Below are 14651 nucleotides of genomic sequence, written 5' to 3'. Positions count from 1 at the left end.
AAAATGGAAACAGAAGAAAACTGCTATAATAAAAGTTGTTCTTACAATTATTTAAAACACCATTCAATAAGTTGAAAAGGTTACATGGCAATACTTACCTACAGGCTATGTAGCATGTGGGTAACTTGTTGCTAGTGAAAATTTCCAGATTAATATTGTTAGGAAGGTTATGTGAACTGAAATTCATCCCCTGCAGCAGAGTACGGACTATTGCTCCCTTTGCTATTGGCCATATGTACACAGAGATCAAGAAAGCTCAGTCAATTCATTCCTTAGTGATCTCAGACCACAAACTAATCTCTTTCTTTGCAACATTCAGTTCTAGGCTTACTCTGATTTGACAAAAGAAATCAAAGAAAATTATACTTTCCACACAGAGAGCACATATACCTGAAATAGCTATCAAAAGATTCACTTTAAATTATAAAAACCAAGCAATAGATCATGTTTAGAATATTTGTTGCAGCATTATAATTTTTCTTCTGCATTTTAATAGAAATTCAGTGAAAAACATCACAATATTCTTCTGAAATTAAAAATATTAGTTAATTTTCTAAACTTTATTAATTTTCTTTTAAAGTGTTTCTGTTGTAATCCCCACATGAGTTATTAAAAGCAAGGTGGCATTTATTGAAGCATGTTATATGCCAGACACATTTGCAACATAGAAAAATATAGCCTAGGTCCAATTTTCTCTAAGGAAAATGGATTAGCACACTAAAAGTTTTGTTCATTTAAAATACTGTTACTTTCTTCAAGTAAGAGAGAATTGGATGTTAATCTTTGCTGCAAATGTCTGGATATCACGGAGTTGCTTCAGAGTAGATTTACATTATTTTTTTTTAAATAAGAGGGTGGATTTGTTTTTTCTTATTATTTCCAGCGACAATACTGGAGAGCAACAGAGCAATGTTATTTCAGGGGAAGATCTGACCATTGGAGCAATTTTTCCATGTTGGCTTTGTCTCTGGTCATGGCTGCTGTGGCTTTCATAAATTATCAGAGGGGAAATATTACTTTTATGGATAGTGATTATTTGGGGGATATAAGGTTAAGTATGAATGCAATTGCCCTGAACATTAAACGTTTCCAGTCATTTCAGTATAGCAAAGTACATTAGTAAGAAGATTTCAGTTCTCCTGGGTATATTCAAAGTCTTCCTAGTCAAGATTTGAAAAAAAAGATATCTAAAATTCGCATTTTTAAATGCACTAAAATATGCCTGATTTAAATAAACACCTACTGTTGCAATTACATATGATATTATGGTTTGCATGCCATTTCAGTTTTAATAAGATTATTGAAGGTTTTGAGTTAAGAGAAGGCTGGGGTAAAACATACTTCCATTATATTTTATGCTAGTCAACATTTAATTCATTACTCTCAGAGGAAGATGTGTCTCGGCTTCATGACTTCATTTTTTTTTCATACTTAAATACAGTAACTTTAAAAAGATTAATGCTAGCCCTAGCCGGTTGTTCAGTGGTTAGAGCATCATCCTGTAACCTGAAAGGTCCTGGGTTTGATTCCAGTCAAGGGCACGTACCTAGGTTGCAGGCTCAATGCTGCCTGGGTTGGGGCATGTGAAGGAGGCAACCAATCGATGTGTCTCTCTCACATTAATTTTTCTCTGTCTCTCCCTCTCCTTCTACTCTAAAAATCAATGAGAAAATATCTTTGGGTAAGGATTAACCAAAAAAAAAAAAAGATTAATGCTAAATATAAATATAAAATATTCTTCATGGGAAAATATCTTTGGGTGAGGATTAACCAAAAAAAAAAAATTAATGCTGAATATAAATATAAAATATTCTTCATGGTAAATGTTCTCCAAGACTAATATCTTTATAAAGTAAATTGCAGACTGCAATTATCACTCACAAAAAGAAGCTATAAATAAACTACTAAATACATGTCTACTAAACAGATACAGGAATAAAATGCAAATCCCACATATACTAGAGGTGAAGTTCAGTTAAAACAGGAAAAGTCTCGCCCTAGCTGGTTGGCCTCAGTGGATAGAGCGTCAGCCAGCGGTGAAGGGTCCTGGGTTCAATTCCGGTCAAGACTGCATACCTGGGTTGTGAGTTTGATCCTGTGGTCTGAAGGGTCCTGGGTTCGATTCCGGTCAAGGCTGCATACCTGAGTTGTGAGTTTGATCCCCAGCAGGGGGAATGCAGGAGGCAGCTGATCAATGATTCTCATCATTGATGTTTCTATCTCTCTCCCTCTTCCTTCCTCTCTAAAATAAATAAATAAATATTTTAAAAACAAACTTATCTTTACTTAAAAGATAAATAAAGCCATTTTAAATTACTTTTTATTTTCAATTTAAATGACTTAAATTTAATATTTGAAGTTGTTATTGCTATAAAATTGGTTTAATTTTTATACAGATTTTCATATGTTTATTTTCAATTATAACAGAATTCTTATTGGTGTGATTTACCTACTTTATTTTTTTAAAACACAATATCATTTGGGGGCATATATTATTGGTTGCAATCATTAGATGATAACAAATCAAAATTTCCTAATAAGATAAATTCAAACTGCAACATTTATATCTGAAAACTTAATTGTCTGATTCATAAATACTTAGATTATTTACTTCATTTTAATGTCTACTTGATTAAAATTTGTTTCTATAAACTGACATTTTTTTAAAGAATCAGAGACAAAATGGCTACATAAACCACAAGGCTTATAAGGATAACCACTAAGGATTATATTAGCTGATGTTCAATAACTTTTTCTTTAAAAAAATCAATAAAGCCCTAGCCTGTTTGGCTCAGTGGATAGAGTGTTGGCCTGCAGACTACAGGGTCCCAGGTTCGATTCCAGACAAAGGCACATGCCCTGGGTTACAGACTCGATTGCCCGCAGTGGGGGGCATGCAGGAGGGAACCAATCAATGATTCTCTCTCATCATTGATGTTTCTATCTCTCTATTTCTCTCCATTCCTCTCTAAAAATAAATTAATATATATGTATTTAAAAAAAACTATTAAATATTTTTTTCAAAAAAAGACTAACTTAATTACTAAAATTTTCTGATTTGAATTAGTTGATTTTCCAGTTCTAGCGGTGATATCATGGAAGAGAGTGAATTTCTTTCAGTGTGTGCTTGTTTTTGAAATAGAGAGGCTAAGACCAGCTCAACCTGCCTCTCCAGCTGTGACTATGAGCATCATACATTAAAGAACTGTACAAAGGGGAAGAGATGGACCCTCTTCCAGGAAGGCAGTGTGTATAGTGGTTAAAGGCACAGTCTCTGAAACCAGCCCTCTAGTGAATGTAACCCTGACTTTGCTTTAAATTGGCTGGATTATGTAGGGTTTGTTACTTAACTTCTTGGTGCCTCAGTCTAGTCTTCTTTTAAATAGGATTGGTGGTTTGTGCAGGCCACTGCTATGAAGATTAAGTTGGAAAAGTTTCTGGTGCATAATCAGTGTTATTACCCTTGCCCTCTAGTGCACCTGGCATATACTTGAGGAAGCATGCAATCGTTTGGACTGCCATCAGGAGGTTTTGATGTCTAGTCAAAAGCATAGATCACGCTGGCCAGGCCAAATTAGTCATTAAATAAAAAATTACAGCCCAGCCAGTGTGGCTCAGTGGTTGAGTGTCGACCTATTAACCAGGAGGCGAAGGTCCGATTTCCAGTCAGAACAAATGCCTGGGTTGTGGGCCTCACCTGCAGTGTGGGGAGTTCAGGAGGCATATGATCAATGATTCTCTCTCATCATTGATGTTTCTATCTCTTTCTCCCTTCCTCTCTGAAATCAATCAAAATAAAACACACACACACACACACACACACACACAAATGGCAGTTTCTTTGAGAATTTTTATCTGAAACAAGATACTGATTCAAATATAACAAAACCAAATTTTATAGTCATATGACTGTTGCCCAAAATTTTAAATAATAAAATCAAGTCAATGCATCTATCATTAAGCATTGATGAAAATTTTAATTCTGGGATATATTAACTGTACATGATAACATTTTGAAGAAAAAAAGGTTTCAGAAAAAATATTTAGATCATATAATCTTTTAATTTGAAGAAATCTATAAATCATTTTTGACACAATTCATTTTCTCCATATCACATCAACTGAGGAATGGGAGAGGGGTGGAGATGGTGATACAGAGCAGATCATCTAAGAGTCTTGTTTGTTTGTTTAAGCTGCACATAACTTAGTTTTCATCCTATGCCTCAGGGACCTTGCTTTCCTTAAATACATCACATCTCCTTGGATGATTCTGCTATGCCCACTCATGATTTGAAAATTATATTGTAATTGCTTTTCCTTTACTCTGTAACTCTATCTATGACGTATGGAATGATTAGCTAATGTTATGCAAAACAAAAAAAATGATGTTTTAAAAAGTATTTACATGAATAAAAATTCAGCTTGCCCATATATCCTATGAATTGATTTCAAGACCTCCACTTACCTGACTGGCTGTGCAGTTGGATAAGCAAGTCCTATTATCAACTGCAAGATAGAAGTTGGTGGGACATGCACAGGAATGAGTCCTTTCAGGGGCCAAAAGGCAGAGATGACTGCAACCTCCATTATTTATCATACAGAGATGTTTGGAGACTACAGATGAGAAAGAAACAACAAGAAAACAGGAAAATCAAGACCGATAATATAATATAATATTTGAAATAAGACATTTAAGCTTCATAATTTGAAATTGAATAGAACTTTGTAATGAAGAACACAGTGGTTATAAACATAATTTTATTTTGTTACAAATTCTATTGTTGTCCAATGGCATTAATTTTATCTTAAATAATTTAAGAATGCATTTCCACAAAAACAAGCATTTTAGTAGAAAAAAATCATTGTCCCTCAAAAAAACAACAGCAGAGACTAGAAGCATTTTAGATGAAGACATACATATGTTTAGAAATATTAATGTAAAATAAAACAATGTAATAATGATCTATAACTAACAGTGTAGTCACTTTGTTTATTAGACTAATTTTGTATGTTAAGCAACATAATCAATACTTTATTTAAAAACAACTGATAGAATTCCCATTAGACATATGCTTAAGAAAACAATATATTTCTCATTTTTACAATCCTTGAGCTACTTAAATATAATTTCTTTTACCCAGCATTCCAGAAACTAAGAATCCTGTAACTATTTTGTAAATAAATTATTTCAAGAATTCAGTGTCTACTTCTTCAACTACTTTTGTATTATTGTCATTTCTGCTTAATATGATTCAACAAATCAATAACTGTTTATACTATTATTGAGCTTCCAATCATATTCCTTAATAGTAGTGCTTTATATCAACTAAATTCATTCTATACTATTATGCTAAATAATAAAATCTGACAATATTTCTTAAAAATAAATTTACACTTAACCTTGGAGGAAACAAAAATGGAATGTTACTAAAAGATGTCGATGCATTTATGGAAATCATGGAAAGAATAATTACCATCGGGTTGTCTATAAGAATGATACACCTGGATATCTGTGATGGCATGCCATGAGTTAATCAGTGAGAGTCTGTCTGCTCCCGAGGTTTTATGGGCACGGCTGAGTGACTTGGTTTTCCCATCAGTCCAGTAGATGTAGTCTTCAAACAATGTTAGTGCAATCACCCCTGGAATGTCTTGATTAGGGACTGTAATAGGAGATGGTAAGATTAATGTTCAGTCTTGGAAGACTGCCAGTTAAAATATTCAATACTACATGGGCTGACAGACACAACTGCTACAGAACTTCATGTGAATAATTGCTGTGACAACCTGTCAGGCTGGCAAGGTTCTTTATTACCGGTTAAGAGAACGCAGGATCTGGCACAGCAGTGTGCTTTGCTCAGATTTAGCTTGGTTCAACCACTGGGAAGAAAATGAATGCAATCCTGCTCACAAATAATGGCTGCTTCGCCAGAAACAAGTAACATCCAACATTTAAACACTGTATATATCCAGCTAATTCTAACTTAAATCCTTAAATCTACAGGTCATTGTACTGCTCTCTCCCACATTTAAATTGACTAAATTATATATCCAGGATGAAATTTCTATCTACCTACAGATAGAGCGACAATAAGACTACCATAAACCATTTTAGTCACTGAGATTTTATGAGTATTTTTACTTGCAAAATGAGATGGGATAGAAATGGAGAAAAATAAGTGTGACGGATAACAATGTATTATGCAGATTTAACAGCCATAAAATTGTTTAGTTGCAGGTTAAAATTGTTTTATAATTATACCTCATTGTAGGACTGGGTTTAAATGTAAACACTAGAATGAGCATTACAGACATGCATTTTTCTTTTAAGGAATTCCAGGGTCCTATCAGGTAAATAAGATATAATAAATTTTTTGGTGGTTGGAGGTTAAATAATAAAAATAGAAATTCCCAAATTTGCACACACATTCCAATATATTCATCTGTATTCATTTTTAGGTCTAATTTTAGAAACTCTGAGAAAATGTTTATTAATTAAAAATGATACTGTAAATCAAGTAATAGGTACATTTTTATAAATTAATTTTAATGACTGAGTATGTTTGACATCTGTCTCACTCAGTAGCAACTGAAAATTATCAAAATTTATAACATAAATGTTGGGTGTTTCACAGGCCTTACTTTTAAAATGTTGAATTAATTTATATTGTTATCGGGAAGTAGAAATTTTAAATCTACTGATTTGTTATTTTTATTCTGATGGGACAAATGTAATCAGAGACTTCACTATGACTTAGAAAAAACAGAAATAAAAGAATTAAATGAGACTCTCCCAAATAGGTGACAAATTAAGCCATTGACTATTACTAATAAGTAGGTTCTGGCCAGAAATCCAACTTAGAACAGATATTATGCATATAAAATATGTACAAACTCAGAAGAATCTAGATGTGCACATATGATACAAATACTCAGACTAAATTATCTATGTAGTCCTATACACAGGGAGCCCATAACTAAAATGATAAGTGGGATTGGACAGAAAGATGAAAAGGAGGACATTACCAGCATAAATCATGTTTGAGTTATTTATACAAACTATTCCCACTTCCCCCCTTTGGCTGTATAAATTCTTTTGGGAAGATAAAACAAATGTGGCAAATGTGAACAATAGGATGAATCTTGGTGATGGGTGATCATTATAACAATCTTTCAACTTCTGTATATGTTTGGAAATTTTCAAAATAAAATAAAAATTTCCAGAAAAAGTTGAAAGTCTCAGAAACATTCAATTCATATTTCCTTAGATACGAAGAAGCAATTGCAACATTACATTAAATATGGGTCCAAAAAGTTAATCATTACTTTAAAAATTCTCAGTTCACCAGAGATTCCACTGACTTCTTTTCCAAAAAGTGGTTATTGTAAGAATTTGCCTATTAGCATCTCAAAAATACCACAGTCTTTTAAATACTCAGTAAGTAACTACAGTTCACGTTTAATAAGCACTTGGGTGCCAGGAAGTAGGCCAGATGTTCTCAACAATGGGAGAGGCAATTCCAGTCCCAAAGAAAAAAAAATATCAAGCCCAGATATCTATAGTTCTGCAGTTGAGAAACCCTACAGTAGAATAACCATTTTATACACCTCATTGTATTTAGTACCACAACTCTATTGTGCAATAGTAGAATTTGCAGATGGGAAAGCTGAAATCTAGAAAAATTTAAGTAACTTGATAACAGAGGGGAGGGAAAATAACTAGTAAATGAAGATGCTGGTATTTAAATCTAAATGAGATTCTCTGGCTGCTGAGTGCTTTGCCGCTTTACTGACTAGTGCTGCCTTTAAGAAAGCCAACCCAGTTGGGTAAACTGTGGTTATAGATGAATTGTGTCCCCACAAAATGCATATGTGGAAGTCCTATCCCCCATCATGACGGTATTTGGATACAGGGCCTTTTAAAAATAACAGGTTAAGTGAGGTCATAAGAGTGGGGTCCTAAGCCAATATGACTGGTATCCTTATAAGAGGGAGACACCAGGGCTGTGCACATACAGAAAAAAGGCCATGTGAGGACATAGCAAGCCAAGGAGAGGCCTCAGTGGAAAATAAACCTGCCAATATCTTCATTTTGGACTCCAGCTTTCAGAACTGTGAGGAAATAAATTTCCATTTGTGAGAACCACACCAGGGTCCTGGATAGTCAAGGCCAATGGGAGCACAGAAGCCTTATTGTCAATACACCAGAATGACCAAGGTCACTCTGAATATGAGCCTAATCAGGGTGCCCAAGGCCAAGATACCATGAATGGATGTAAGGACACATGGTACACTGTGCCCTTCTGTAGCCAAAATATGATTGATATCACCTTGATAACTAGCCTTCTTTGTCTCTGGAGTAATATACGTTACTGACCAGCTAGTCTGCTAGAGAGAGAGCAGCTGGGCAGAGCAAAGGCTAGAGAGACCTCAGGAAAGCAGAGGCAGTAGGCACAGAGAATGTAGGTCCTATGTGTGCAGGAGAGAGGAGAGCTGAGAGCTGAGAGCTGATACTGCTACGATGGAAGGCTGAGCTCATAGAGAGCTCAGATATAGCTACCACGTTAACCAGCCAGTGTGCTAGGCAGGGGAGGCAGGAGAAGCTGCTGAGCCAGAGAGCTCAGGTACCACTATGATGTGAGGTGGCAAGTCTAGGGGGCAGCATGCAGCTGCTCAGATAATAGCTGTCGTTACAGAGATTAATGCTGCTATGTGAGAAATATATGTATTCACCAGCTGGTGTCTGGTTGCCTGCCTGTATGGACTTTGCTGTGAAGAACTGTCTTGTCTGATGGCTATATGGCCTCTGGCTTCTGCATCCAAGGAGGTCCAGCCCTAGGCAGAGGGGCTGGGACCCAACACCTATAACTAGTGAACAGGGGATAAAGGAGGAACTTGGACTAAGTTCCCAACAGTTAGTACAGTGAGCAAGGTTCGAGAAAGAACCAGCCCAGGTGTAGTTGGGAAGAATTGAGAATACATGGACTGAGAACAACTCAGAGAAGTACTGAGCAGTGCTCCTTCTGGCTCTGACACCACTGTTTCAGTCACCCAGTTTCTGGCACTTCATTTTGGTAGCCTTAGCAAACAAATACAAGTATATAATGCAATGGGATTAATGTAATAATCTCCATGTAAAAATCATTCTATTCAATTACTTGATTGCAATTACACTGTGTATAATATTTAGACATGGGACAATATAAGCACTGGGCAAGGTTATTACCTCTAAACTTGTAATGATCACCCACCAGAAACCCTCTGTTATCAGATAATCAATATTAATTTATTGAGTTTGTAAATTAAATTCTTATTTTAGAAGAAGTGAGGAGATAGAAGAAGAGGCTAGGTAGAGGGATGGGACCATGGGGGCTAGGAAGTGGAAAGCTGCAGATGCGGGCAGAGTACAGCCTGCTGACTATGTTCTGTTCCGAGAAAAACACAAAGTGACCTAGAACTAGACCCAACTGGGCAGGGAAAGAAGGGTGCATGGGAGACATAAGCTTTAAAATGTATGGATATTACTATGACATGCAGGTTTCAGATAACTAATCACAAGACAGTGGGGTGTATAACCAATCCCAAGGATGTTGCTAAGACAGAATTCTTTGAAAGGGCCAATCAGAAGCGAGCAAGGCATGTATCTACCCTTAGACAAAAAAGCACGCTCTTTTTATCTCTCTCATTCTGGCATGCTAGGTTCCAGTGGATGTGCTCTCCTGCGCCCATGTGGCTTATGGCCATGTGGGACTCCACACAGGGACTAAGACTTTAATTAGCTTTGATACTGAACTACACACAGCTAGTTGCAACATGGAACAGAAGCTCTGGAAACTAGCCTACTTTTTACTCTCCTGGAACCTCAGCTGCACCTTTTTCAGGACATCTTCATTTTGGACTCCAGCTTTCAGAACTGTGAGGAAATAAATTTCCATTTGTGAGAACCACACCAGGGTCCTGGATAGTCAAGGCCAATGGGAGCACAGAAGCCTTATTGTCAATACACCAGAATGACCAAGGTCACTCTGAACATGAGCCTAATCAGGGTGCCCAAGGCCAAGATACCATGAATGGATGCAAGGACACATGGTACACTGTGCCCTTCTGTAGCCAAAATATGATTGATATCACCTTGATAACTAGCCTTCTTTGTCTCTGGAGTAATATACGTTACTGACCAGCTAGTCTGCTAGAGAGAGAGCAGCTGGGCAGAGCAGAGGCTAGAGAGAGCTCAGGAAAGCAGAGGCAGTAGGCACAGAGAATATAGCTCCTATGTGTGCAGGAGAGAGGAGAGCTGAGAGCTGAGAGCTGATACTGCTACGATGGAAGGCTGAGCTCATAGAGAGCTCAGATATAGCTACCACATTAACCAGCCAGTGTGCTGGGCAGGGGAGGCAGGAGAAGCTGCTGAGCCAGAGAGCTCAGGTACCACTATGATGTGAGGTGGCAAGTCTAGGGGGCAGCATGCAGCTGCTCAGATAATAGCTGTCGTTACAGAGATTAATGCTGCTATGTGAGAAATATATGTATTCACCAGCTGGTGTCTGGTTGCCTGCCTGTATGGACTTTGCTGTGAAGAACTGTCTTGTCTGATGGCTATATGGCCTCTGGCTTCTGCATCCAAGGAGGTCCAGCCCTAGGCAGAGGGGCTGGGACCCAACACCTATAACTAGTGAACAGGGGATAAAGGAGGAACTTGGACTAAGTTCCCAACAGTTAGTACAGTGAGCAAGGTTCGAGAAAGAACCAGCCCAGGTGTAGTTGGGAAGAATTGAGAATACATGGACTGAGAACAACTCAGAGAAGTACTGAGCAGTGCTCCTTCTGGCTCTGACACCACTGTTTCAGTCACCCAGTTTCTGGCACTTCATTTTGGTAGCCTTAGCAAACAAATACAAGTATATAATGCAATGGGATTAATGTAATAATCTCCATGTAAAAATCATTCTATTCAATTACTTGATTGCAATTACACTGTGTATAATATTTAGACATGGGACAATATAAGCACTGGGCAAGGTTATTACCTCTAAACTTGTAATGATCACCCACCAGAAACCCTCTGTTATCAGATAATCAATATTAATTTATTGAGTTTGTAAATTAAATTCTTATTTTAGAAGAAGTGAGGAGATAGAAGAAGAGGCTAGGTAGAGGGATGGGACCATGGGGGCTAGGAAGTGGAAAGCTGCAGATGCGGGCAGAGTACAGCCTGCTGACTATGTTCTGTTCCGAGAAAAACACAAAGTGACCTAGAACTAGACCCAACTGGGCAGGGAAAGAAGGGTGCATGGGAGACATAAGCTTTAAAATGTATGGATATTACTATGACATGCAGGTTTCAGATAACTAATCACAAGACAGTGGGGTGTATAACCAATCCCAAGGATGTTGCTAAGACAGAATTCTTTGAAAGGGCCAATCAGAAGCGAGCAAGGCATGTATCTACCCTTAGACAAAAAAGCACGCTCTTTCTTTCTCTCTCATTCTGGCATGCTAGGCTCCAGTGGATGTGCTCTCCTGCGCCCATGTGGCTTATGGCCATGTGGGACTCCACACATGGACTAAGACTTTAATTAGCTTTGATACTGAACTACACCCAGCTAGTTGCAACATGGAACAGAAGCTCTGGAAACTAGCCTACTTTTTACTCTCCTGGAACCTCAGCTGCACCTTTTTCAGGACTGGCTTCTCTCAATAAACTTTGCTTCCCTTAACCAATTTTGTCCGCGAATCCATTCTTTGGTTTTGAAAGACAAGGAACTCGGATATAAACCCCACATTTCAGTTTCAGAAGGATGACACATAGGTGAATGTGCAGAGCATGCAGTAAAGTCGGGTGAAAGTGAAGAAAATCAGTCCCTTTGCCAAAAGTTACCATCTGTTTTATTTGATTCCTTGTTTGATATTAGTAATAAAGAATAGGATTATCTGTAGTAGCTTTATAAGCCCACTGCAGGCCTGCTCATTTGGAAAACATGCTAATTTCTCAAACAGCATCTAACACAACCACCAAAGTGTTCCTTCTAGAACAAACAAAAACACAGTAAAAACACCAACTTATGTTAACAAGAAGAAATCTAGTCTCATATATTTAACTAGAGGCCCGGTGCATGAAATTCGAGCACTGGGGGGGGGCAGGTGGGGAGGTCCCTCAGCCTGACCTGCACCCTCTCCAATTCAGGAGCCCTCAGGGGATGTGCTACTGACGGCTTGGGCCCACTCCCAGTCGTTTTCTGCTCTCTGCGGAGCCTGCCTGCTCCACACCACCGGGATGGGCGAGCAGGCCCTGCTGGGTGCTGCCTGCAGCTCCGCTTGCCTGCTGGGCTCACATTGCCGTGGTGACGCCACCAGCGTCCTGCCCAGCTGCTATGGGCGCCACCATCTTTGTTGTGGGGTGGCGGTTAATTTGTATATCACTCTTTTATTAGATAGGATGTTATACTGTCTAATTTGCATATTACTCTTTTATTAGATAGGATGTTATACTATTTCCACAAACTACTGTCTGAGAGATGGTGACAACTTCCTTTAATATCACCACTAATGCCAACAAAAATTTAAAAAACACACAAAAGAAATCAAAACAAACAAAAATGTTTACATATTACCTTTTTAGGAGTTCAGCTCAGAACTCGGCAGTATGATTCCATTCCCTCTTTAGGACCTAAATCTCTTCACAAGAGTAATTGACTATCTGCTTAAGCTTCTGTGAAAAAATTACTATATACTAACTGCTAGATGATCAGTATAAATAAATGAATCTGTGCTTTCCATAAACATATGAAGAATTCAACCCACATTGAGAGTAAATGAGATGTCCTGAGCCAAAGCATCATATATCTTGGTACAAGAAACTTTCCCGTTTCAGAATGAAAAAATAAAATTTATTTTTTGTCTCTTTACTTATTGATATATATGTATATATGTATGCCTGTGTTATGTATCTGTGTATATGTAACAATATACATATAATACATACATATATAATACATATATGTATAAATATTACATATATACACATATATAAGTAAAAGAGCAACAAGAAAGATGTATTGCAATGTAATTTGGCAGTTATTAGAACTAACAAAGTATATATGGGAAGTGTTATGACATGAGAAGAACGTTTAACTAACTTACTGATAATGATATAATGGGTTTATAAACAAAGTAGTTGATATTCTCTCAAAATGACAATGGCTATCCCTTTTAAAAGAAAAACAATATGCCCACTCATTGTACATCAGATTGTCTTTGCTTCATAAAAAAGGAGATGTGAAAAATTTAGGAAACGTTTCATTTACAGGTATTCAGTAGACACACAGACAAAAATAATACACACACACAGAAGTAACAGAACTATTATGTGGGCTGCAGTTTAAGAGGTAGTTATTATATATTTAAAGCCTATTTTAAAGCTACTTTCTGTCGTTAGGCTTCTATTCTGTATAACAGCATCATTTACTGTCCTGTTTCCAACATTACACTCAAGCACTAGGCTGCCATTGGCTATCTCTATCAGAAGAAAGGAGTCGATATTTGACAAAATAGAAATCAAAGAAAGCTTCCTTTGTGTGGATTTTCCCTCTTAGACAAGTCAGATGCTATTCTGCTAAGGTTCCTAGTAATTATGACAAATAGAAAAGGGAGAAATGCAGAATCTGCGTTCGGCTTAACTGTCGCTTCACAGCTAGAGATACTTTATTACAATGCTCGTTTCTTTTCCTTTTTGATAGCATTTATCATGCTAAAGAAGTATATTTCAAAATAAAATATTTCAATGTTATATTTAAAACTAATTTAGTTTAAATACTTAGGAACAAAATGCACCAAGTGACTCAGTTGGTTGGAGTGTTGTCTGGTATACCACAAGGTTGAGGGTTTGATTCCCAGTTAGGACACATACCTGGGTTTCAGCTCCGATCATGGTTGGAAAGCAAAAGGGAGGCATTGGATGGAGGTTTCTCTCTCACATTGATGTGTCACTCTCGCCTCTCTCTCTCTCTCTCTCTCTCTCTCTCTTCCTGTCACTCTAAAAAAATCAATAAACATACCCTTGGTTGAGTATCTAAAAAATAGACCAATAGCCCAGTACTAATTTTTTTTTAATTATAAAGAATTTATGTATTTTATTAGAAAGAAATACTTGCATGATCCAATGATCCTTAAGGTCAACCTGTCCTCACTGTACAACCTACTAGGATTGAAAATTTAATCTCCTAAAACTTTAAAATTAACAAGCATCTATACTAATAAAAGGGTAATATGCTAATTAGACTGGGAGACCTTCCAGGAGACCTTCCAGACGTTCTTCTGGACAAAGCCATGGTGGTGGGGCCAAGGCAGAGGCGGTTAGGGGTGATTAGGCCATGAGGGGAGGGCAGTTGGGAGTGATCAGGTCGGCAGGGAGGGCAGTTGGGGGCGAGCAGGACAGCAGGGGGGGGCCAGTTGGGGGTGAGCAGGCCGGCAGTGGGGGGGCAGATGGGGGTGAGAAGGCTGGCAGGGGGGCAGTTGGGGCGAGCAGGCCGGCAGGCAGAGTGGTTAGGGGTGATCATGCAGGCAGGCAGGTGAGCAGTTAGGAGCCAGCAGTCCTGGATTGTGAGAGGGATGTCCGACTGCTGGTTTAGGCCCGATCCCTGTGGGAGATCCCA

General features: G+C 37.8%; 1 protein-coding gene across 1 annotated transcript in view; it reads right to left on the bottom strand.

Annotated features, from left to right (window-relative positions):
- Positions 1-14651, bottom strand: part of LRP1B (low density lipoprotein receptor-related protein 1B) — a 1756854-nt gene that overhangs the window by 201797 nt on the left and 1540406 nt on the right. The window contains exons 61-62 of the mRNA XM_014548045.1: positions 5475-5663; positions 4466-4614 (exon numbers count right to left, since the gene is read on the bottom strand). Coding sequence (XP_014403531.1) covers positions 4466-4614; positions 5475-5663 — 338 coding nt within the window. The remainder of the gene's footprint in view (positions 1-4465; positions 4615-5474; positions 5664-14651) is intronic.

The sequence above is a fragment of the Myotis brandtii genome, unplaced genomic scaffold (assembly GCF_000412655.1).
Source record: "Myotis brandtii unplaced genomic scaffold, ASM41265v1 scaffold493, whole genome shotgun sequence".
NCBI classification, from domain to species: Eukaryota; Metazoa; Chordata; class Mammalia; order Chiroptera; family Vespertilionidae; genus Myotis; species Myotis brandtii.
The sequence above is the reverse complement of the archived record's forward strand: the minus strand, read 5'-3'. Positions and strand labels throughout refer to the sequence as shown.